We start from the raw sequence: 23160 nt of genomic DNA on the forward strand, positions 1-23160 counted from the left end.
AGGGGGACCCCACAACTTCACAGAGAGCCTTGCCCTGTTCTGATCACTCTGTGGGCTGAGGTTGCATAAGAAAGTCGGCCTCGCCAACAGCAGGGAGTGTGGGCACCACACAGTCACAGGAGGAGGCTGCAAGGGGACAGGCCCTGGCTAGAGGCTGTGTTTGTTACAGAGAGAAATAGAGGTAACAGAGCAAAGCAAAAATGACACAACATGTCAACAAGAGAGGAAACGACCAAGTCACAAATCCTAGGTTTTGTGTTTAAAGAAGGCCACACATTTGATTTTCCTCCAACTTTTAATAATGTTTAAACAAACATCTTCAGGCAAAAGTACAAGAACAACAGCCTACTGCCCTGAAATGCACAGACTGTAACTGTATCTGGAGAAGGTTGAGGGGCTGGGGCAGCATCTAGATTGAATTGCCAACAAGCAGCTCCTCAAGTGATCTGACTTCTGAAAGATACACTTGCAGCTGCCTCCGAGCTGAAGTCCCTTCTGAAAGGTTAGCACAACCTTCTCAGCAGAGCTGACTTCAAACACTGTATCTTGGAGCAAAGCTGCCATGTGAAAGAGAGACTGCACAGATACTTTCTTCCCGCTCTGAGTAAAAGGGGAGATGTTAATATAGGTATTATTTGTGCTTGGTCAAACTTTATAAAAACAGATGCCAGGCAAAGCCTCTTACAGCCCACCAATGAGTGTACATGCAAAAAAAAAAAAAAAAAAAAAAAAAAAAAAGCCTCCTGGTGTTACTAAGGCAGTCTGGCTAAAAATAGCAAGCAGCCCCTCCCCTCCACACCCGCCCCCTTTGCAGCCCACTTTCCACTGGAATTTGGCCTGGCCCCCCTCCATGAACATTACATCATTCTTCCTTATTAGGAAAACTTCTTCAAATCTGACATTCTGCCCAAAACAATCATTGTTCTCAATGAGCAGTTCTAGAAGCAGAGCCGCTCTAATCAGAAGGTTGTCTAAACATCAGGGAAAATGTGGGCAACGTGCAGGCTCACTTCCACAAAGGTGTTTTAATTCTCTAAACAGTAGCACCATATCGGAAAGCATTAAGAAGGTCCATTTAACGTTCCCCGAGGAAGGTACATTTAAAAAAACACATTTACTGTTCCTCAAATGTTTGCTTTCTATATACTTCATGATATATGCACATATTACAGCAAATAGAGGAGAAATCCGACATTTTTAGATACTGGATTTATCACAACTGCAGTATTGATTCTGACCAAAGATTTTGGTATCTGACCTTAAGATCACGATGTGAAAGTTAAGGAGCTAAGAAAGACCTCTCCTGCCACCCTCAAAATATCCTTTAACATTATGTCTGACTTTCTAGACAACTGTGGTTATCCTTTTGGCTCTGAGATATTACTATATGAACATGTTAACCTGGCAACAGAAGCAAAAATAAACATGTGGGACTCTATCAAACTAAAAAGCTTCTGTAGCAAAGGAAACCATCAACAAAGTAAAAAGACAACCTATGAGATGGAAGAAAATATTTGTAAATCATATATATATGAGGTTAATATCCAAAATATATAAAGAGGAGTTCCTGTCGTGGCACAGTGGTTAACGAATCCGACTAGGAACCGTGAGGTTGCGGGTTCGACCCCTGCCCTTGCTCAGTGGGTTAAGGATCTGACGTTGCTGTGAGCTGTGGTCTAGGTTGCAGACACGGCTCAGATCCCACGTTGCTGTGGCTCTGGCGTAGGCCGGTGGCTACAGCTCCGATTAGACCCCTAGCCTGGGAACCTCCATATGCCGCGGGAGCGGCCCAAGAAATGGCAAAAAGACAAAAAAAAAAAAATATATATATATATACATATATATATATAACTTATACCACTCAGTTGGGGGAAAAAAAACAGTCCAATTAAAAGAAGGCAGAGTAACTCAAACATTTCTCCAGACACATTCAAGTGGCCAACTGGCACATGGAAAAGGTGCTCGACACCACTAATCATCAGAGAAATGCAAATCAAAACCATGGTGAGATACCATCATGAATGGCCATGAATGGGAATGGCCATCATGAAAAAGGCTACAAATAACAAGTGTTGGCAAGGATGTGAAGAAAAGGGAACCCTTACGGTGTTGGTGGGAATGTGAACTGGTGTAGCCACTATGGAAAACAGTACAGAGGGTCCTCAGAAAATTAAAAATGGAACTACCATACAATCCAGCAATTCCACGCCTGGGTATCTATCTGAAGGAAATGAGAACACAAATTTGAAGAGATATATGCACCCCAACGTTTACTGCAGCACTATTTACAACTGCCAAGATATGGAAGCAATCTAAATGTCCATCAATAGATGAATGGATTGGAGTTCCCGTAGTGGCACAGCAGAAACGAATCCGACTAGGAACCATGAGGTTGCAGGTTCGATCCCTGGCGTCGCTCAGTGGGTTAAGGATCTGGCGTTGCTGTGAGCTGTGGTGTAGGTCGCAGACTCGACTCGGATCCTGCATTGCTGTGGCGAAGGCTGGTGGCTACAGCTCTAGCCTGGGAACTTCCATATGCCACGGATGCAGCCCTGAAAAGACAAAAAACAAACAAACAAACAAAAAGATGAATGGATAAAGAAGATGTATACATAGATATAGCCATATATCTATACACACACATACAGTGGAACAAAAGTCATAAGAAAGAATGAAATTTTGTCATCTTCAACGCCATGAATGGACATGGAGGGCATTATGCTGAGTGAAATAAGTGAGTTAGAGAGAGACAAATACTGGACATTATCATTTATATGTGGAATCTAAAAGAGCCTCACGGGAACAGAACAGATTGGTGGTAGCCAAAGGTGGGAGTTGAGGGTATGGGAAATGGGTGGTCAAAGGGCAAAAACTTCCAGTTAAAAGAGAAATAAGACATAGGGATGTCAGGTACAATACGGTGATTGCAGGGAGTTCCCTTCATGGCTCAATGGTTAACGGACCCAACTAGGACCCTTGAGGTTGCTGGTTCAATCCCTGGCCTCACTCAGTGGGTTAAGAATCTGGTGTTTCCATGAGCTGTGGTGTAGGTCACAAACGTGGCTCGGATCTGGCACTGCTGTGGCTGTGGTGTAGACCGGCAGCTATGGCTCTGATTCAACCCCTGGCCTGGGAACTTCCATATGCCCTGGGTGCAGCCCTAAAAAGCAAAATAAAAATTAAAAAAAAAAAGGTAACCGCAACCTGTAGTACTGTGCTGTATATGTGAAAGTTGCTATGAGTAAAACTTAAAAGTTCTCATCATGAGAAAGTTTGTTACTGATAAATGTTAATTAAACTTATCATGGAGATCATTTCACAATATATATGTGCATCAAATCATCATACTGTTAGACATAAAACTAACATAATGTTATATGTCAATTATATCTCAAACTGGACAAAATAATATTTTAAAATGTTATATAATAAACTTATTCGCAAAAAATAAGAGAAATAAGACATCTATACACACACATACAGTGGAACAAAACTGACCTAGACTTCTTGTTATTAAAGGCATGATTTATAAAGTTAAGATGTATGTGTAAAATAAAAATTAATGAAGGAAAACCTCTTCCTTAAGTTACCTTTCCATGAGTATAAAAAGAGTTACTCATCAGTTGCAGATTCTACCTGATATGTGACTTTTCTTTCATCTTGACATAAGGACTAGTTTCATTAGAAAGAAGAAAGTTACCCAAAGAGTCCTAAGTGTAAGGTCCACAATGGTGCAATGGTATTAAAGCAAACGCTACATCCTAAACCAGTTCATTTAGAAACAAAGAGTCAGAGAAGCAGGATTCCAGGGAATCCTGCTTGGGTACCGCGAGCCCCTCAGGATGTACGGACAGACAGACTGCTCGAGTTCTTCCCAGTCTCCATGGCAGTTCACTAACAGCAGCTTACGTACGTGCTCATGCAAATGAGGAGTGAGGAAGGGCTTTTAGGAAGGCTGTGGGGAGGAGGGAGACAGGCCTGAGAGTGACAGTCCCAGGCTTGTACTTAGACATCGAGCTCATTACAGAACTTTTCTAACTTGAATGTTATCAAAGGAAAGGAAAAAAGACACCTGCATCTTTTCTGCTGAGGAGCTGGATGGTCCTGTCGTTTCCAGGACGGCAGGTACTGGTACCCTGGGAAAGTGATTCCATTGAAGAACTCAAGGTGCCTTCCGTTCCTGGGAGTTTTTCCCACTAACTCTGACTGATTTGGGGTAGAGGTGGTGCATACTCCTCAGGAGGGAGGCTCTGGAGTGAGACTGCATGGATTAAATGACCGAGCATCCTTGACTGTGAAACCTTTCTAAGTCCTTTCCCTCATCATTCTTAGATAGGGGTTGTGACAGCACTTATGAGGGCAAAATGAGTTATGACATGTGAAATGTATACAGCAAAGCTTGAGCAAACCTAGAGAAGTGTAGCAGTTAATATTCGAGATGACCATATAATTTAGTGTCAGTGTCCAAACATGGACCTTTTTGTCCAGGAAAGACACGAACTGGATGGGACCCTCCACCAGGGGCAGACTGATGATGGTCACCGCACTGACCTGGTCCCACAAGGCAGAGATGAACTGACTTAGAAAACTCACAAAATGTGTGCATCCTTAGCATCAGATAGTAAGATGAGAAGGAAGAATGCCTTAATTTAAAAAAAAAATCATGAACTGTAGTTTAAAGTGTTCATGTTAAAACAGACCTAAGAGTTACATACTAAGCACTCATCCTGCTAGACTCAGAACATTCCTTTTCAACATTATCCCCAATATACTGCAAAGATTAGTTTACATGATTTTAGTAATCTGGTCACTCTTCCTCAGAGCCCCTCCCCCCAGACATCAGGGCATCTGGGAGCCAGAGGGAGAGGAGGCATCAAAGAAAGAGGCAAAGGACAGCACATGTCCATGGTTGCAGGTGTGCTCCGCATAGGTGCGGTTCTCCTGGGAACCAGGCTGCCTTCCTCCCACCCATGGGGCTGTCATCGTTGAAACGGAGAAAATACATCTGTTAAAAATGAGCTTGAGTGGAAAACATTCAGTTGGTGCCCTCCTCCCCCAGCAGCTCCCCTCACATAAGTTCCTTACTATATATAGTCGAGAGCAGGCACTGGGCCTGCCCTGGGCACAGGCTGGCCACCCCACCATCCCCCGCCAGAGGTGGCCGTGCTGAGGGACAGCTGGGTGGCCAGGACCTTGAAACCCCTTCCCCTGTGTGATCACCTGGGGTCCTCGCTCCCCACCTACGAAACTGGCCTAAGGCCTGATGCTGACCTCACTCACTGCGCTGCCTGTGGAAATGCCAAGAACATCTGGGAAACATTTTTCGGCTCACTCAACAGTGGGCACCTGCTCCACCCCACCGCCCATCCATTCGAGATTGACATAAGAAAGAGCCAGAACTCTCATTTCCCTACAAGGGTCACAGACCACCCCACACCCCTGACCAGGCTGCCCCAAGGCAGGGCCACATCCGCTTTCTCTGCACTATTTCACCTACAGCCCAGTTGCTGCCTACAAGCAAGCCGACAGGCAGGAGACGCAGCATGAAGGACAGTTACTGGACAGAAGACGAGAGCCAGGCACTGTCCTCTCAACACGTGTACTTCCTTCCCTGACTACACAGATGGATCACATGGCCCGCGAGTGTACATGTTCCCTGTAGGACCCACCAGCTGCGCGAATGTGCACAGCTTACTCTACCCTTTGCACCTCAGTTTCCTCATGTGTAAGGGGAGGCGGCAGGACCTACATAACAGTAACAGCATAGGCACTCAGCTGTGCTGCTGGCTGCGGTCACCCTCTGTCCTCCAGTCAACGACACCATCACTGCTGTTCAAGTCAGCCCCCCGGAGGTCACCCGTGCCTCGCCTTCCCGACCCCACCTAACCCACCACCCCTGCCTTCTCCATTCAGACCCCACCTAACCATCACCCTGCCTTCTCCCTCCCCAATGGTCTCCTCAGCAGCCTGGGAGTTTCTTAAATTGCACATGTCACCTTGGACTCTCTGACGTATACGCCTCCAAGGCTTCGCCTGCTCTCAGGACAAATCCCCAATTCCTCCACCCGGCCACCATTCTCCAGGCTCAGCCTCCTGATGGGTACCTGTCCCCACCCCCAGCTCCTAGGGAGCAGCCCTTCCTCGTCCTCCGAGCAGTGAGGACCTTCAGTCTCCTGCCCACAGCCCCGCCCAGGTGAGCGCTCCCCATCTGTCCTGTCAGGTCTCCGAGGGACAGTCGGTTGGCCCGGACCCCAAAACCCCAGCCCCCTTCAGGCCCCAACACTGCTGGGCCATCTCCTTCCTCCCCACCTACGACACTGGCCCTAGGCCCTGCTGCTGACCTCACTCACCGCGCTGCCGGAAGAACCGCCAAGAACATCTGGGAAGGTTCCTCCCCCTCCCACCTGGACCCTGGGGCTCTTCCAGCTCCTGTGATATGAGGGCCAGGGGCTGGTGATGGCAGAGCAGGGAACGAGGGCTGATCCGGGGACACCTGGGTCTGGGGTGGCTCCCCTAGTGTGGCCCTGTCCTGACCTTGTTCTGGTTCACGACAGCTGGTACCAGACTCCAAGGCCACATCTTCCAGAGCCACAGATCTCTACACACACAGAGAAGCCAGCAGTCACACCACACAGAAGAAAGTCCCTAGGCCACCATCTGTCAAGGTCTCTCTGGCTGAGCTATACCCCCTCTCTTCGTTTTCCCACCACTTATCATCTGGCTGTTCACACAGCAATGTGGTCTTTTCTGTTTGTTCCCAAAAGACTAGAACTAGGAAAACTGATTTTCTGAATGCTAACAAGTAAATGGCTTTGTTTTTTGCAAAGCTGAACAGTGAATAAAAACTGAAGCAGAAGAAAAGGTGAATCCAGTACAAAAGTCCCACCATCCGCCAGTACCAGTGGGTCAAGGCTGAGTGCTCCAGAGGCGCCTGCCAGGTTTCCTGACATTCAGGCCCAGGAAGCCCTGGAGGGACTCTGGAACTTGGAGGCACTCTTAGTTCATCACGAAGTCCACAAAGCAGAGCAAATCTAAGTCTCGTGGCTCATGGCAAAATGTTAACACCCCTTGCAAAATAACCCCAAATTCACGCTTATACTGTTTGACCCCCTTCATCCATTTCGTCAAGAGGTACTAACTTCCAGTTATAAAATAAGACCGGGGACACAGCATACAGCGTGGTGACTACGGTTAATTACACTTTATTGTGTATCTGAAAGCTGCTAAGAGTGGATCTTAAAAGTTGCAGGCAAGAAAAAACATCTTTTTGTGACTGTGTGATGACGGATGTTCACTAGACTTACTGTTGTGGCTGTTTTACCTGCCCACTTGCACCTCTCACAAGTGTCCTATCTTACTAAATCTATTGCTTGCCTATCACTTTGTCTCTCACTGAATTCCTTCTACGTGGAGGCATAAAGAACCTGAACCTCAGTAAGTCCAGACACCAGGTGAGTGACTCTAATTTAAATCTGTGGGTTCAAGTCCCAGTCTGGGTTCTGGCTAGGTTCAGGCCATCAGGCCATTAGCTGTCAGTTTCAGTTTCACAACATGAACACACAAATATGGCATCACTGTGTTGTACACGCAAAGTTAATACAATGTTATATGTCAGGTACACCCCAGAGCAAAGTTCAAGCTCAAAGAAGACAAGCGTCATAAGCACTGCTGAGTTTGGAGAAGGTCTTCTCCCCATTCTGCCTTCCTGGCCGGGCTTCTGCTGCGTGCTGGGCCCTCAGTCTGGTGATGAGCAGACTAGGCACAGCTCTTGCCTTCCCAAAGCCACAGGGAGGCAACAAGCTTTGGCACGGCCCCAGAGAAGTCGGCGCTTCCCCACCCCATGTAACCCCACCATTGGCCACACCTCTGTTTCTTCTCTGTGGTTTGATTTGTTTAAATTTGGGTGGCACGGCATGTCCGATGTCAATCCCTCTGCACTCCTGCTCAGGAGGCATGGCGGGGCTACATCCCCTGCAGGTCCCCTGCCTCGATGGAGCCTCCGTACCTCGGCTGGAAGCAGTGATTTCCACATCAACCCCGCCACCAGCAGCATCAAGTCTGGAGGCAAAGCTCCATAGGACCTGGAGTAGGGACTCCTTTGCTCGGCCCTAAACAGCAAGCTGGTACCTCCACCTCTCTGGAGACCTCAGCACATTCCCATGGGACACGACTCTGCTGAGTGGCTTTGACACTGGTTATCTTGCAAGACAGGGCTAGCATTTCGGGTTTCCACAAATGTCACCCAGGGGCTTATCCCACGGAAAGAGGAGTTGTAGTTTGTTCTGTTTTTTTTTTAACTGCTAGGATTCATGGTTTCAGGTAGACTACTTATTAAAGTGCAAAGGTATAAATCTTTGGGACAAACACGAAAAATCCACTGATTTTTTTTTTTTTCAATTAACTCAAGAGACTGGACAACTGTCCTATTATCAAAATTTTATCATGACTTCTTCTTCTTCTGTTTGATAAATGTTGGTCACTTCAATTTATGGAGACTGGAGGGAAGAAGGTATTCTGGGGACAGAGACTGGTCAGCAGCCTCTAAAGTAGAGAACGTCCTTGGTGAAGGGGCTCCTGGGAAGAGGGGGCGAGGGGATGGAACTGGGATGAACAGAGGGTGTAACTGAGGAAAGAGGCCGCAGGAAGCCTGGCCACCCCTCTGCAATCTGAGGGGGCCAGAGCCATGCCCTCTGCAGAGTTGCTGCTGGCCACGTGCACCAGGCACCTCAACAGGACAGGGACAACAGGCAGAAGAAGGGGGCCGGGCACAACACCTGGCTGTGCCTAAACCCCAACAGGAGAGTTGATGCCATGAGAAACTACACTAGCTACAGAGGAGGCCAGCCTCTCCTATGGTGGCTGGATGGTCCAGGCTTTTCAAACAGGTCTGGAGTGTGGGAGCCATTAGCCTCTTACCTCCTGAGCTCCTAGAGGAAGAGGTGGGGGAAGGTGCTGCCCCCCTTTGGGGCGAGGCTGCAGGCCCCCCAGGTTCCCCTCTACCCCTGTGGGCTGGCAGGCCACTTAATGTTAGGGCCCTGCCACCAAAGCTTCCTGGCTCTGTGGTCAAAGTGCTTTCTGCCTGAGGTCAAATCCTCTGTCTCTTATGACTTTCAGCCCCAGGGAGGATGACGGGAGCTTATTAAACAAGCATACTGAACAACTGGAAGTTTATGCCTTGTATTTTGTTCCATCAGATTTAAGCAAATTCACTCATAAGTGGGCAAAATGAAAGAGAACAAACACAGCCCAAGTCTCTCTCTCTCTCTTTTTTTTTTTTTTTTTGGTGGGAATGTTGGTAGGGAGAAGAGGGGATGCAGCTGAGGGCTTTGCGTAATCTGTGTGTACAGTGACATGCCAACCACACGGGGGTAGCACATGTGGTGACGCTCCAGCTCCATGTGGAAGATGTGCAGTGGCATGCCAGCTACACGTGGGCAATGTCAACACTGCCGCTCATTTAACCTCTGCAAGCCTCAGCATCCTCTTCCTTAAAAGGAATAATAACAACACGTCCTCATGCGACTTCCCGTCAGACTAAAGCAGAGCAGTGGACATAAAAGTATGATGTTAAATCTTTTTTCCTTTCACTTTCTTTGCATATGGAAGTGCCCACACTAGGGAATCGGAGTTGTAGCTGCTGACCTACACCACAGCCACAGGCATGTGGGACCCTTAACCCACTGAGCGACGCCAGGGATCAAACTCCCATCCTTATGGACACTAGTTGGGTTCTTAACCTGCTAAGCCACAATGGGAACTCCTCCTTTCACTTTCCTTCAATATTCGAAAATGTGAACACTGATGTCAGTTTGCATTGAAATCCTGTCTAAGATCTAAAAATCTGGGAGAATTTCAGGCAGACTTTTGAAAGCAGACCTAAGGTCTCCGCAGGTCTGTCAGTGAACCTGTTGTGGCCACAGAAATTGTCAGGGGCGGGAGGGACCGTCCCTCCTAGTCCCCTCTCCTCCATGGCCACACTGCCAAAGTAGTGCAGACACTCCAAGCGCATACTCCTCTTGGCTGGCCAAGGCTGATCTAGCTCCCGAAGAGCAAACAGAATGTGGCAAGCACTTGGCGCAAACCTACCCCAGCTCAGCCAGGGAGCCACCATGGCAAAGGAAGGACACTGGCACAGGTCAGTACTGTAGCCAGTGCTGCATGGCTGCCCAGGAAAGTGGGATGGGCCGGACCTCCCCATATTCAGGGGCTGCATCAGCACTTTGCACTTGGAGGAAAACCTCTCACACCTACAGGATGGGCTGCAAGGTCACCTCCCTGTCTCTGAGGGTGGGTGGTGGCCTCTCGGCATTTCAGGAGAAAGGCCATGTGTGTCTGCAGGGAACTCAGATGTTCATCACACCACTGAGCAGGTGCAGAAGGAACGAGTCAACATACTTCTTGATTAAGAGCTCCGAGTGGCTGTGGACATGGAAAAAGTTCAAAAATGAAATATATGCATAAAGCTGAATCTTTCATTACTTGGCCAAAGACTAGGATTCAGGATATTGCATAAAATCAGATAATTTATCATTCAGGACATTTCAGATGAAACACATCTTGTGAATCCAAGCCTTTCCTTCCCACTATCTAGGGCACAAAATCAAAGTTCGCTCTGCTTAAAGGTTTGATTTCTACCGGTATTTAGAGCTCAGAACTCAAACGAACATAGTTCTAGGTTTGACAACTACCCTGACATTCTGTTCACAGTACTGTCTTCTTTCATATCCTGAGTGTGGCTACATCTTGTGCAAGATATTTTATTTCAGGTGATGGTGTAAGAACCTTTCTTTTGTGGGGGGCGGGGAGAGGAGAAGGAGATGCGGGGGGGAAAGCGGGGGAGAGAGAGACTGACTGACTGACTAATTGACAGATTCCAAGTACAGCCGTGCCGAGTTGCAGCACATCCTGGCTGGGTTGAGAGCCAGTGAATTACAGTTTCTGCTCCACAGCCCTGATCTCTAGTCTCCAGCCATGAGGACAAGACCATTCAAGCCCTAAACTGTGCAAATGTCCAGCTTTCATTATTGGTCTTAGAAGCCACAAGGACAGGCCCTAAGACAATGTGGCAGCTCCCATCTGTGGCGGTGACCCTGGATCGACAATTTACAGCATGAAACCCCTTCACTGAGATTCCCTCTCACTCTTTGGCTGGGGGCGGGGGGTCTCTTCTTACTTCTCTGTCACAACCTGGGGGCTGCTTTCCAGCCTTAGCCCCTCTGGGCTCAGTTTCCTTGCAAGCAAAATTCACAGATTCGGTACATTCCTGCTCTGAAATTCGGAGGTGCTCTGCCATCGGGCAGTGCAAACCAATCCTCAGGAGCACAAGGGGAAACAGGAGATGAGGCACCCAGTGAGACCCACTGCTAATTAGCAGTCTCATCAATGTTCCTGGGACTTCATCTCTTCCTCATTTTTTTTTTTAAAGGAAGAAACATTTATCATGGAAAAGTCAAGTCTCAAGAAGTCAAAGCACCAGGACAGTAAAGTAAAAGTGAAGGTTCTTCCCCAAACTAGCCATCCTTAGAGCCACACCCCCAGCAAACACACTGTTGGTGTTCCAGAACTCCTTTCCTGAGTGTGCCGGCACATATAACACACACATGTTCATGGGCTGGGGTCTCACTGTTCACAGCCACCAGGTCACACAGGCGTCTCTGCCTTGGTCAAGTTGCATCCTCAACAATGGTCACAGTCCCCCTGTGCCAGCCCCACGGCCGGGCCATACCCCATGCTATTAACTAGAGGCATCTCCTCAGGGCCTCTCAGTGCAAACACGGCAGCAACCTGAGCTTTGTACGACTTGCCCCGACCTGGAGTTTTCTGTGGGAAAAAATTTCTAGAAATTATTGGGTCAAAGGGTGTGTGACTCTTACATTAACTGAGTGCAACCACACCACCGTGGAGAAGATCTTATGACCTCATCTTTATCTGAAAAAGGAGGAGAGAACAGAGGACCCTTTGCCAATCGTTCTCTAACTGGACATTCAATTCAACTCGCTTAGGAACTTCTGACACTGAATGGAAGGGGCAGGGGGTGGCTCTGAGCTCCAGGCACCTTTCAGCGAGTCCACTGATTGCAAGTCCTGCCCTCAGTGGCAAGTACTGAAACTTTGTTTTGCTTTGGTCTTCGTTGCCAAATAACACTTTTCTCCTTGGCCATACTGCTAGCCTGAAATGAAAGCACTGCTTTTTCTAGAAGAGGGCAAGAAACGCCCTCCTGGCATCTGCTACAGTCACTTTCAAACCTCACTTACTTAAGGGCCAGTGTAGTCCCTCCCAGCCATGGTTCCCACACGTCAGGGCAGTTGTCAACCGGAGCCTGAAAAAGCACACTGCCGGGCTCCACCCTCAGAGTTCCAGATTCAGAAGGTCTGAGACAGGGCGGAGAATTTGAGCCTCTACTGGTTTCCTGGGTGAAGCGGATGCTGCCAGTGTGGGGCCCCCGGCCCTTCGGAAACTCCATGATGATGCGGCATCAAAGTGCAGCTGAAAGACCACTGCCTTGCTCTGGGTAGACTGCGGTTTACACGATTCTGAACGATGGTCGCCTTTGTGACTATAATAAATCTTCTTTCGGTTACATGTTACACGACGGTGGGCAGAGCAAGCCACCGGTCAGGTCCCCAGTCGGCTCTGACGCCCCACAGCCAGGCCCCCAAGAGGAACGGGTATTGAAATCCATGCAAGATAATTTCACCTCTTTCTCCCTCTGATGAAGCAAAGTCTTTGCTGATTAGATGGTGAAGGTATTGACACTGATGGCTTCTACGTCAGTGAAGGCCCTGAGCGGAGGATAATCACCAGGCACTTCTGCCCTCTTAATTGACACACATCAGACCCACACATTCCGATCTCAGTTACCCAAGCTCTGAAAGCAAACAGGAAAAAACAGATGACAAACTTGAATCTTTGCTCTGACTGTGCAGAGTGGATCTAGAGTCCCTGCTGACATATTTCCTGCTCTAGGTCTGACATCCAAGAATGACAGAAGTTATCCAGTGTAATGAGTGCAGAGGTGAGAGACAAGTTCATATTTACACGTTCCGGTCAGGACAGCGACTTCGGCTGGAGGAGAGATAGCAGCTCACAGAACAATCGTTTAGAGAAGAGAGGTCAGGAGCTCCCGCTGTGGTGCAATGGGATTGGCAGCGTCTTGGGAGCCCTGGGGTGCGGGTTCCATCCCCGGTCTGGCACAGTGGGTTAAGGATCCGGCATTGCTACAGCTGTGGCTTAGTTGAGGCTGTGGCTCGGATCTGATCTCTGGCCTGGGAGCTCCAAATGCCGGGGGTGGCCAAAAAAAATCCCCCAAATCAAACCAAACCAAACCGAGAGGGCAGGTCCCCATGCGCACCATGAGACAGGGGTGCTTCACGGTCAGCTGCGCATACTGGGTTCATGGTGCGTCTTAAGAGCCGAAGTCACGTTAGAGCAGATGGTTTACTGATGAAATTTCATGGCTGAAAAGCAGTAGGTGAGGGAGAGAAGGACGGAGGGCGCAAAGACAATGTTCTCCAAACAGCCATGCAGCAGCTCCGCCTGCAGGAAGAGGAAGCTCCAACTTCACTCACCAGCTGTGAAGCCTCAGGCCCCCTTTACAGCTCTGAAGGTGGCTTGCTTCATTCATCAGTGCCACCAAGACGAGCAGAGCCAGCCTGAGCCCTGGGAGGCAATGTCACACTTATGTCTAAGACCAAGGCTCTGCTCCCGCCAAGGCTTCCTTGGTCTTGATGAGTCAAGTTCTTCATTTGAATAAATCTTTCTTCTTAAAAAACATTAAAAAAAAATCATTTTAGAGCTTTTAAGCTCTGGACAACCTATCTTATGTGCAATCAAAATCAGTCAATGCTACTGAAAAAAGTACAAAGGGGTGAGAAAGAAGTGACAAGCAGGTCCTAAAATTTTAAAGCATCCCCAAGACCCCTCAGATGACAAGACACAGAAAGTGTTCTGGTTGATCTACGAACACAGCCCTTCAGACAAAGAGCCATCTTCGTGTTTTCCAGGAGTTTCTAGTCTTGCCAGGGTGTCCTCAACCCTGCCCTGCGGGCCCCCTCTGGCCGAGACCCTGGACACCCAGAGTCCTTCACACTGTGTCCCCTGTTCACCCTGCATCACTTTATCAAACTTCTCTGCTATCAGGCCTTGCTGGCTGTCCCCTGAAGCTTCCCCTCCCTCAGGAGAGCTGGTCACCCCCCTCCTCCAGGATCTCTGCATTGTCTACTTCAACCACAGGCCTGACTGGCTCCCTCCCTGCTCCTCTGTGCATCCAGGGACCTGCAAGTGTCCCCTGAGCCAGTTGAGTGTGTGCTGAGCCAATGGGCTAGTGAGTGTGAGCATGACTGTGTGCTGAGCCAACGGGTGACACTGATTTGTGCACTTGCTTTTCAAAGCACAGGGAAAGATTTCCAAGGATGTCCTTCTCCAGCCATAACCGTAATATCTGGAAACCATCCTTTCTTTATTAGGAAGTTGGCAGGGCAGACAGGCTGTGGGCTGTTACAGCTCTGTTTCCTGGGGCCCAACTGTCTCCCTCACGTAGCCTCATCAATCTGAGATAACCCCACAATTCCCCAGGCTAAAGAGTACCACAGCCATGCGGGTCCCGCATGGTGAGGACAGGCGGTGGGATGAACCCAGAGTGTGGCGGGCCTGGGTGAGCTCCAAACTGCCCGCCTTCCTGCAAGTCCTCTCCTTCGCCAGGTAAGCTTTCTTCCTTCTGGAGAAAGGAGATTATTATATAATTTTTAAAAGGATAAGCAGTGGTTTCACAGGACTGTTGTGAGATTCAATATGGAATGGATGGGAGTTCCCTGGTGGTCCAGTGGGTTAAGAATCCTATGCTTGGAGTTCCTGTCGTGGCGCAGTGGTTAACGAATCCGACTAGGAACCATGAGGTTGGGGGTTCCATCCCTGGCGTTGCCGTGAGCTGTGGTGTAGGTTGCAGACGCGGCTCGGGTCTGGTGTTGCTGTGGCTGTGGTGTAGGCCGGCAGCTACAGCTCCAATTAGACCCCTAGCCTGGGAACCTCCATATGCCACAAGAGTGGCCCTAGAAAAGACAAAAAAAAAAAAAAAAAGAAGAAGAAGAATCCTATGCTGTCACTGCTGTGGCGTGGGTTTGATCCTTGGCCTGGGAACTTCCACATGCCATGGGTGTGGCCAAAAAAATAAAAAATTAAAAAAAAAGTATGTAAAACACTTTGAAAATGAGTAGTGTCCCTAAATATGTGCTGAATAAAAAAACAATTCATCTGGACTCGGGTCAAGAAAAAGGAACAGCAGCAACATTTCCAGCACGCCGGATGGTGAGGGTTAATTCCTAAAGGAGACGGAGCTGCAGTTTTCTGGAGGAATTGCCGTCTAAGAAAAACAAAAGGTGGGACTTTCTGACCAACAGCATGGCAGGGCCAGACATGGTCCCCTCTGGGTGACGCCCGCTGAGGCACTAACAGAACTGTCTGAACGCCCAGCCCAGCCACGGTGCCCCCTCTGCCACTGCCTCCTGCGCTTGCACAACCGCCCGGGGGGATCCACTTGAGCTGCAAGGACTCCTGAGGCAGCAGGAGGGGGACCAACTTGGCAGGTGTGAGGATCAGCAGGAAAGAAGATTTCAGCAACATCTTTCAGGCCAGGAAGTGGCTGGGGTGCTCGGCCTGGGCCTGCTGCCCGTGACATCATCTCAGCCCCCGCTCCCGCCCCACGCAGGCCTCTGCACTCATCCCGGTTTCCAGCCCTGCTGCGTCTCCCAAAGCCTAATATGGAAGGAAGGCCTCTGAGTCACAGGCTGGGCCTCCTCGGTTGTTAAAATAGCAGAAGCGTTTACTAATGCACACCTGGAAGCTGTCACACGGACCAGGGCGGACTTTCCCACTTAGCATCCCTGTTACCTGCAACAACCGCCCCAACTCTGACCACAGGACTCTAAGGTCTGTACCGGTGGCGTTAAATCCGGTTACCCTGCGTTCTAAGACGTGAGAACACTGAAAAGCAAGGGTAAACTTCAAATGCTCTTTTTAAACCATGTAAACTTTTCTCTTACTTGAGCTAAACAGGGACGATCAACCTCTGACCAGGTAAAACCAGTGATTCTGCCAACTTTCTCCGGCAACCCACCTTAGAGGTGACACCAATTCATGAACTATCCCGTGTTTCCTAAATTATACTACATCAAAAGACAGAAATTAGCATAAACCACAGGGAAAGGTTTGGCAGTCAGTCTTTATCTTTGCTCTGGCCCCGCAGCCAGAATTCTCTTTTGGCAAAGCCACGGTGGCCAAGCTTAGAAGCTGGAGAGAGGTCAGATGACACAATAGGTTTCCCTGGTCCCCATGTCGTGTGATAGACACACTCAGCTAACACAACTACACGTTTGTTTCTTCTCCGCTAGCATCATTTTGGGGGAAATGGGCACGGGGGGTTTTTGTGAGGCTTGTATTTCTAACATGGTTTTGCTGAGGATGCACAGGCTTACAGTCTGAACTAGAACGTGGCCCTTCCTGCCTTCGTTTTACTCCTTCCAGACCAGGGGACCACGTCCCACAGAGCCCCTGTCCTAAGTATGTCAGCCCGGCTCCCTGAGAACAGGAGGTGAGGAAGGAGGCTGAACCCCTCCTAACTCAGCTCACCTCACCTTCCTTTACAGGGGCAACAGACACCCAGGGGCAATGCAGTAGCCTGAGAAAGTAGGCTCGGGGCGACGGCCACTTCCTTGGCTAGTTCAGAAAATAAAAGAAGGCAGCTGAGAGCCACAGGCTGGCAAGTCAAAGACGCAGGTCTCAACCTTCCCACATCATCATCCCAAGAAATCTACACCAGATGCAGGTTCCCGGGTGGGCACAGCCAACATCAGCTGTGTGTCAGCCTCACCAGAAGGTGACCCAGAGGTTCAGCCCAGCCCCGTGCTTCTGTACTACTGCCGCCCCTCAAATGTTGCAATGCCCTCAGGAGGCTCCTCAGTCAGAACTTCCACTGCTACCTGTTGTCCGTAAAAGTGATTGGGATTTTCTTTAATGAAAACTGCAGAAGGGATGCTTTCTCTGAAACCAGACCTAATTACAGTGACGAAAGGATGAACTCAGAAGAGAACCCAAAGCCATTTTGTAAGAGACTCAAACCCAAGGGTCAGAGCAGAGCCAACTCCACAACCAAACTTGGTTTTCAGACATTCAGTCTTCACCACATCCTTTGCTAGGCAAGTGACTGAATATTAACAATGTGCTGGATGACCCTGTAATTGCACACAATTATTCTGCTTACAGATGCAAACTATTGCATATGAGGTAGATGAACAACAATGTCCTACTGTGCAGCACAGGAAACATCTTCAGCATCCTGTGATAAACCATCATGGAAAAGAATATGAAAAATGATATCTATACACATACACATAAATGAATCACTTTGCTGTACACCAGGAACACAACAGTGTAAATCGACTATACTTTAATTAAAATGCATGTAATTATTTTGCTTATTTAAAACTGGTTACAGGGAACCAGTAACCACTATATTACATAGGCTATGACACTATTCACTATCAGTGTAATTCTGCAAGGTATCCTAATTACAGACTGAAGTAGAGGACTACAGAAAAGTGAAACTACTGGCCACAAGAACATTTAGCAACAATTTGGGAGTCCAATTGGACTGACCTATTTTACTTTCAGATTGGTATTTAGCTGAGTAAGGAGACAAAATCAAAATGATGGGGTTAGGAAGCCAATAAACACACAGGTCGCCTGAAGCTGAGGTGAAGAGGCCTTGGCGAGCCCGCCTGGGAGCATAGCATCAGAGACGCGGAGCAGCCAGAGGTGCGGGCACTTGGCGGCCACCCCTGGGGCTGGGCTGTCCCTGCAGGTGATGAGTCTGGAGAGGCCAAGGCAATGCAATCAGACACCTCCAGTGGGATCACTTCCCCAAGGAAACCGGCTTCAGGATTGAAACCCTTAGCATTACCCTTATCAACCTTTCCTCCTGAACTTGTCACGGGTGTCCCTCCACTTGACTCTGCCAGATTTGCCATCTGTGCAAAAGCTGCTGGAAAACCCTGCAGTTGCCCTGGGCACATGTTGCCACGGGTAATATCACCCGCCCTTGGAGGAGACGCCCCAGGTGCTGCAGGGAAGACCCCAGTCCTCCTGCAACTGCACCTGTGGGGAATCAAGACCAAGTGCATGCTCTATACTTTCAACCTATTCAGTGGAGCCAGGATGCCTGCCTGGCTCAGCCTCCGGCTGGGACCAGCCAAGGTCCCGGATTGTAACACGAACAAGGGCTTGGCCTCATACACCGCACGAGTCTCACACTCTCGACCTTGACATGCCTGTAATGGGCCCACGCTGGGGCTTTTCTCAATGTCTAAATACAGAATCATTCCAGGTGACCCTAAGCAAGGATGCCACACTGGGTAGAGAAAAGTTGAGAGCAGGGAAGAGTTTAACAGTGATCAGGGCGGCAAGTGTGGAATGAGATTTCTGGGTCAGTGTGCAGGGCGTCTGTTGTCACAGCCCCTCAGCACCTTAGCAGACACTGACCACCAGCTACTAAGCACAGGGCTCTGCTCCAGGTAAGAGACACACAAAGGGACAGCAGAGGCCCCTGGCCTCAGGAGGGGAGCCAGAGAATGGAGTTCTGGGGTCTAGGGCACAGAGGACATTGTCAGAACTGGACCCCAGGAGACCCTGTGTGCACAACCCCCAGCCAGGTACAGATTCCCCGCCCCACAGGGGGACTATGAAATAAAACGCATATCTGTGTACTGTCTTTTCCCTTTAGGGTTTAAATAAAGAGAAGGTGGGGTCCATATTGCCACGACTAAATGCTCTCCAAAAAAAAAAAATCAAGCTGGAGCTCTGAGAGCCTTTTCCCATGAGACCACATTATACATAGTGGCTGTTCTGTGGCACTATTAATAAAGGACCCAGCTACAACTTCTGGGCTGTCCTGGGAACCCAACCACAAAGTGAGGCATAGCTTCAATAAAGAGTGTTCAGAGTTCCCAGGGACGGACTTGCAAATGTACAGTCAAAACCCAGCTGACCCAAAAGTGGGGCGTGTTGGTCCTTGGCAGGTCCAGCAGCTTCACTAAGGTGGCGCAGGGGTCACGAAGAGGAGTTTCCTGTACAATGGGCCAGCAGTCCCTCCATCCACGGGGATGGCGCTGGTCCCCTTCCTGTGACACCAGGAAACTTGGGGAACACAAAAGGCCCTACAGGGCCCAGGGAGGGGCAGCTACATAACTGGGTTCCTTCTTCCCTCCTGCCCATCACTGCATCTTCAGTCTATTCTTTTACTTGGTTTCATGTATCTTCTTATGAATCTCTTTTTAACATTTCCATATGGGAAAAAAAAAATAGGAAAGTTTTGCCACAAGCCAAAAAGAGAGAAATGGTTATTTGCTCCTTTCTTCTGGCTGACACATTTTGTCTGCAAATGACAGCTTCTCCCTCAGGAGGAAATCTTTTCCATCAAATAAGCCTTTCCTGGGAGTTCCTGCTGTGGCTCAGTGGGTTAAGAACCCAGCTAGTATCCATGAGGATGCAGGTTTGACCCTTGGCCTCGCTCAGCGGGTTAAGGATCTGCTGTTGCCATGAGCTGCGGTGAAGGTCACAGATGCAGCTCAGATCTGGCGTTGCTGTGGCTCTGGAGTAGGCTTCCAGGTGTAGCTCCAATTCGACCCCCTAGCCCAGGAACTTTCATGTGCTGCAGGTGCAGCCCTAAAAAGAAAAAAATAAAAAAATAAAAAAAATAAGCTTTTCCACCTCCTCAAAGCACAGGCCAAACTGAAAGCCACCACCTTGGCTTCCCGCCGAGGGAACAGGTGGGTACTCAGAGCTGCCATGAAGGAAGTCCACGTCTCAGCCTGTTCCCTGCTCCTTGTACCCAAATACACAAGTAAAAGAGGCTCGTTTAACTGGAATGGCTCGTTTTAGCAAATGCAGTCCTCCCTAAAGCACAGAGAGGCAAGCAGCTCCGGAAGAATGTGCCTTCAGTGGTCAGCAGGCAGAAGGCTGTCCGGGGCTGGTTTCAGAGTATGTGCCTCCTTCCTTACACCCAGGCCTGCCTTCCTCCTGCTCTCCACTCATAAAATCCCCTTCGAGGTGGCCTTTCCCACCTACCGTCTCCAATTCTTCACCCTTTGACATAACCTGACACAGAACTTCCTTCCTTGCAAAACAAATCCTTTAAGGGAGCACAGCCTCGCAGGGATTTTCTTCGCAGAGTCAGCAGTGTGGGAGACAGAAAGAGGAGGCTTCGCTCACCCACCAGAGGATCCTTTAAAATAGGGTAGCGTTCCACTTCCGTGTCTCAGAAGAACCGCTGTGGACTGAGCTCATGTGTCCGAAGCAGGAATACAGGCAAAGGAAAATGCAGTGCTTCTTCAACAGATTTCTCAAATGTGTCTGCCTCCCCCTTTACCCGAAGGGAAAACTACTATGCCAGAGAAGGAACAGGAAGCAATGTGAGCAGTACCATGAACCTCCATCACCTAATGTTTACTTGAATCTTCTAAAATAAACAGTGAAAAAGGAAACACATTTTGATAGGAAAGTGTTTATGTGGAAATGTACACAAAAGAGAAGGCAATGTCTAAAACATATCTCTACAGTTCGCAATGATTGTGAAAGAAATGTGGAAAGCAGGGGAAGAAAACCAACAATTGTTTGGATGATCAATAAGTGTGCGAACAAATTGATCACATCCTCTTGAAATAATGACCCCAGCACCTTGAAGAGTGTAGACTCCTTGATAACTTTCAGGAAACGCTTTGTTTCAGTAATACTGAGTGGCTGCAAATACACTAGCACATAAGTTCTGCTATAGTCTGGGGGACCTATTTTGGGGGAAAAAAAGGAACTAGTCTTAAAAGTAGTACAAATATTATACAGCTCTTCAGAAAACAATGTTAGATCAACTGCAATGCAGTGTGGTAAGTGGCATTCAACTTTTACTGTCGTCCTAAAAAGTTTTAAAAGTCAAATAAAACCCAGAGCCCCCAAGCATGTCAGGGCTGATAAAACTAGGACACTCACCTATTGTTTCCTAGGTCGGTGCCCTCACCTGGGACATAATGGGTGCAGTTATTATCCCATTCCCAGTAAGTAGGCTACTGGACTATATCAGCTGTCAGAATGTTATGATTCACGGGTTTCACAGCCACCAAAAACAAAGCTATGTTACTTTCAACCACCTACCGGTGCTCTTCACCCAGAGCACCCAGTGTTCACACAGCCAGGGAGACAGTATGCCAGTATGACTGGCACACGCCATTACCCACAGGCCTGGTTTCCTACTAAAGGTGGTGTGGGCACAACAGCCCGCCCCACTCCTTATACTAAAGGCAAAGAGTAGCGTATCACATGTATTTTACTTTACATAAAACAAACAGAATAAAAAATATAGCACGGGAATTAGCTGGAGGATGTGCTGATTATAATGATCACACCGCTCTTTACTACGTGAGATACACGCACTGCTAAGAATGGAAGGACCACGGAACTTCCTCTCTCCATGCAGGACTCGTCCAATCACTCCACGGAACGCGGACCCCACCTCAAACTCAGCCGCAGCAACCCCCAAGAGCAGACCAGGAAAAAAAGTAAAATCCACTCAAAGCTCTTAGCACTAAAGCAAAGTCCGCCAGATCTTGAGAGGAAAAAGTCCTTTACCATCAGGGATGCAAAAAGACAGGAAAAAGCTGATGCCTTTGCAGGGGGAGCTTGCGAGCAACTCTTCCGCCCTGCCCCCATCCGACCCCGACCCCAACCTCAACTCCCAGGACGACCCTCATTCCGACAGTGCCTTCATAACACCAACCAAAAAAAAGTGCTGGGGAGAGCTTGGTGGGACCCCTGTGTAGCCTGGGGGCGGGGGCGGGGAGCTGGGGGCGGCTTTCCAGCACCGAGCACCCAGCAGCCGAGGCTTCCCGCCTCCCCAGCAAGGGTCTAAACCCTCTGCCCCTCCCTGTGGGCCCCTAGGACCGCAGGTCACAGCCTCGTATGCCTCGGCTCCTGGGGGTCCGGGTGAGACCAGCTCCACGCGTAGAGCACCAGTCTGGGCTGGGTCCGCGGAGGCGCGAGCTCCGGGAAGAAGGAGCCCGGGGCCCGGACCGCAGTACGTATACCCCCCATCTCCGGGTGCAGGGGGCCTCGTTCCCGGCTCCGGGGCCGGCACACCCACCGCCCCTAGGGGAAACGAGACCCAGGTCGCGAATCCGCAGCCGCGGTGGGCGTTGCCCGAGGGCTGCCGGGCTCCGCGCCCCCATCTCAGCGCACAGGGCCTCCCGACCTGGCTACCCCAGACCAGCGCCCCCAGTGCGCGCGGGCTTTCATCAAATTGGCGCCCCGGAGCCGGGGAGGAGGGCGGCTGCAGGATGAGGTCACTCCGTCCCCGCCTCCACCCTGCCCCGCAGCTCTCCCCCAGCGAGCGCGGCCACCGGGGGGCGAGGGCGGTCTGGCCTGCGGCAGCTCAGCCTTTCCGACCCCGACCCGATCAGAGGCACCCAAGGCTCCTCTGGAACCGACCTCGCCGCACCGCGCTCTGACTACAGGGCAGAGAAGGCTCCACCCGGGCCAGAGTCTCTGGGCTGCAGCCCGCCGTCTCTCACGCTCACCCCTACGCCACCCTACCTGCAGTCCCGACCCGGTCCCGCAGCTCCTGGACCCTCCGCGGGCCGGACTCGGTGCCCCGGCTACTCTGGAGGCCGGACGCCCCGCCCGCGCGCCGGGGCAATAAGAGTCCGCGCGCCGCGGGGGCGGGGCGGAGGCGGGCCGGGCTCGGGGGAGGGTGGGGGAGGGGCGAGGCCGAGGGCAGGTTGGGCTCGCGCCCCCGCCCTGTCTCCGGGGTTGCAGCCCCTTCCCGGGGCTGCCCTGGGCTTTTCCGGAACTTCCAGGAAGGATGGATAATGAGAAAGAATTTAACTTTTATCCTTTTTTAAAAGGCCAGTAGGGATGTTGGCCGCAAGTTGGGTGATTTGCCCCGGGGCTTGATTTTCTCTTTTCTGGAAGAGGGAGGAGCGTGCGATACTTATGCTCCAGGGCAGCGTTCCAGGGCCGGGGATGCGCCCGGCGAAGGGCTGGGAGGCCCTAGGGAGCAGCTGTGGGCTCAGGGCTGGGATGGTGGGGACCGGGGTCCAGCTCCTGCGCGCCGCTTGCATAACTCGG

General features: G+C 50.0%; 1 protein-coding gene across 8 annotated transcripts in view; it reads right to left on the reverse strand.

The window, feature by feature from the left end:
- The window catches only part of PALLD (palladin, cytoskeletal associated protein), a 341957-nt gene that overhangs the window by 55968 nt on the left and 262829 nt on the right, over positions 1 to 23160 (reverse strand). For 2 of the 8 annotated variants that reach the window (XM_021073314.2, XM_084994714.1), the window contains exon 1: positions 22627 to 22706. The exons of 5 other annotated variants lie outside the window; for them this stretch is intronic. Coding sequence is in view for 1 of the 3 variants with exons in the window: in XM_084994713.1 (XP_084850839.1) it covers positions 12255 to 12463 (209 nt within the window). In the remaining 2 variants the exon portion in view is untranslated. Of the gene's footprint in view, positions 1 to 12254; positions 13763 to 22626; positions 22707 to 23160 lie in introns of those variants that run through there. One more of the 8 variants, XM_084994713.1, reaches the window with a different exon arrangement.

This window comes from Sus scrofa, chromosome 14, assembly GCF_054392235.1.
Source record: "Sus scrofa isolate SSC_HxYL_T2T_F1_AM1 chromosome 14, Sscrofa_HxYL_maternal_Yorkshire_Landrace_v2.0, whole genome shotgun sequence".
NCBI lineage: Eukaryota > Metazoa > Chordata > Mammalia > Artiodactyla > Suidae > Sus > Sus scrofa.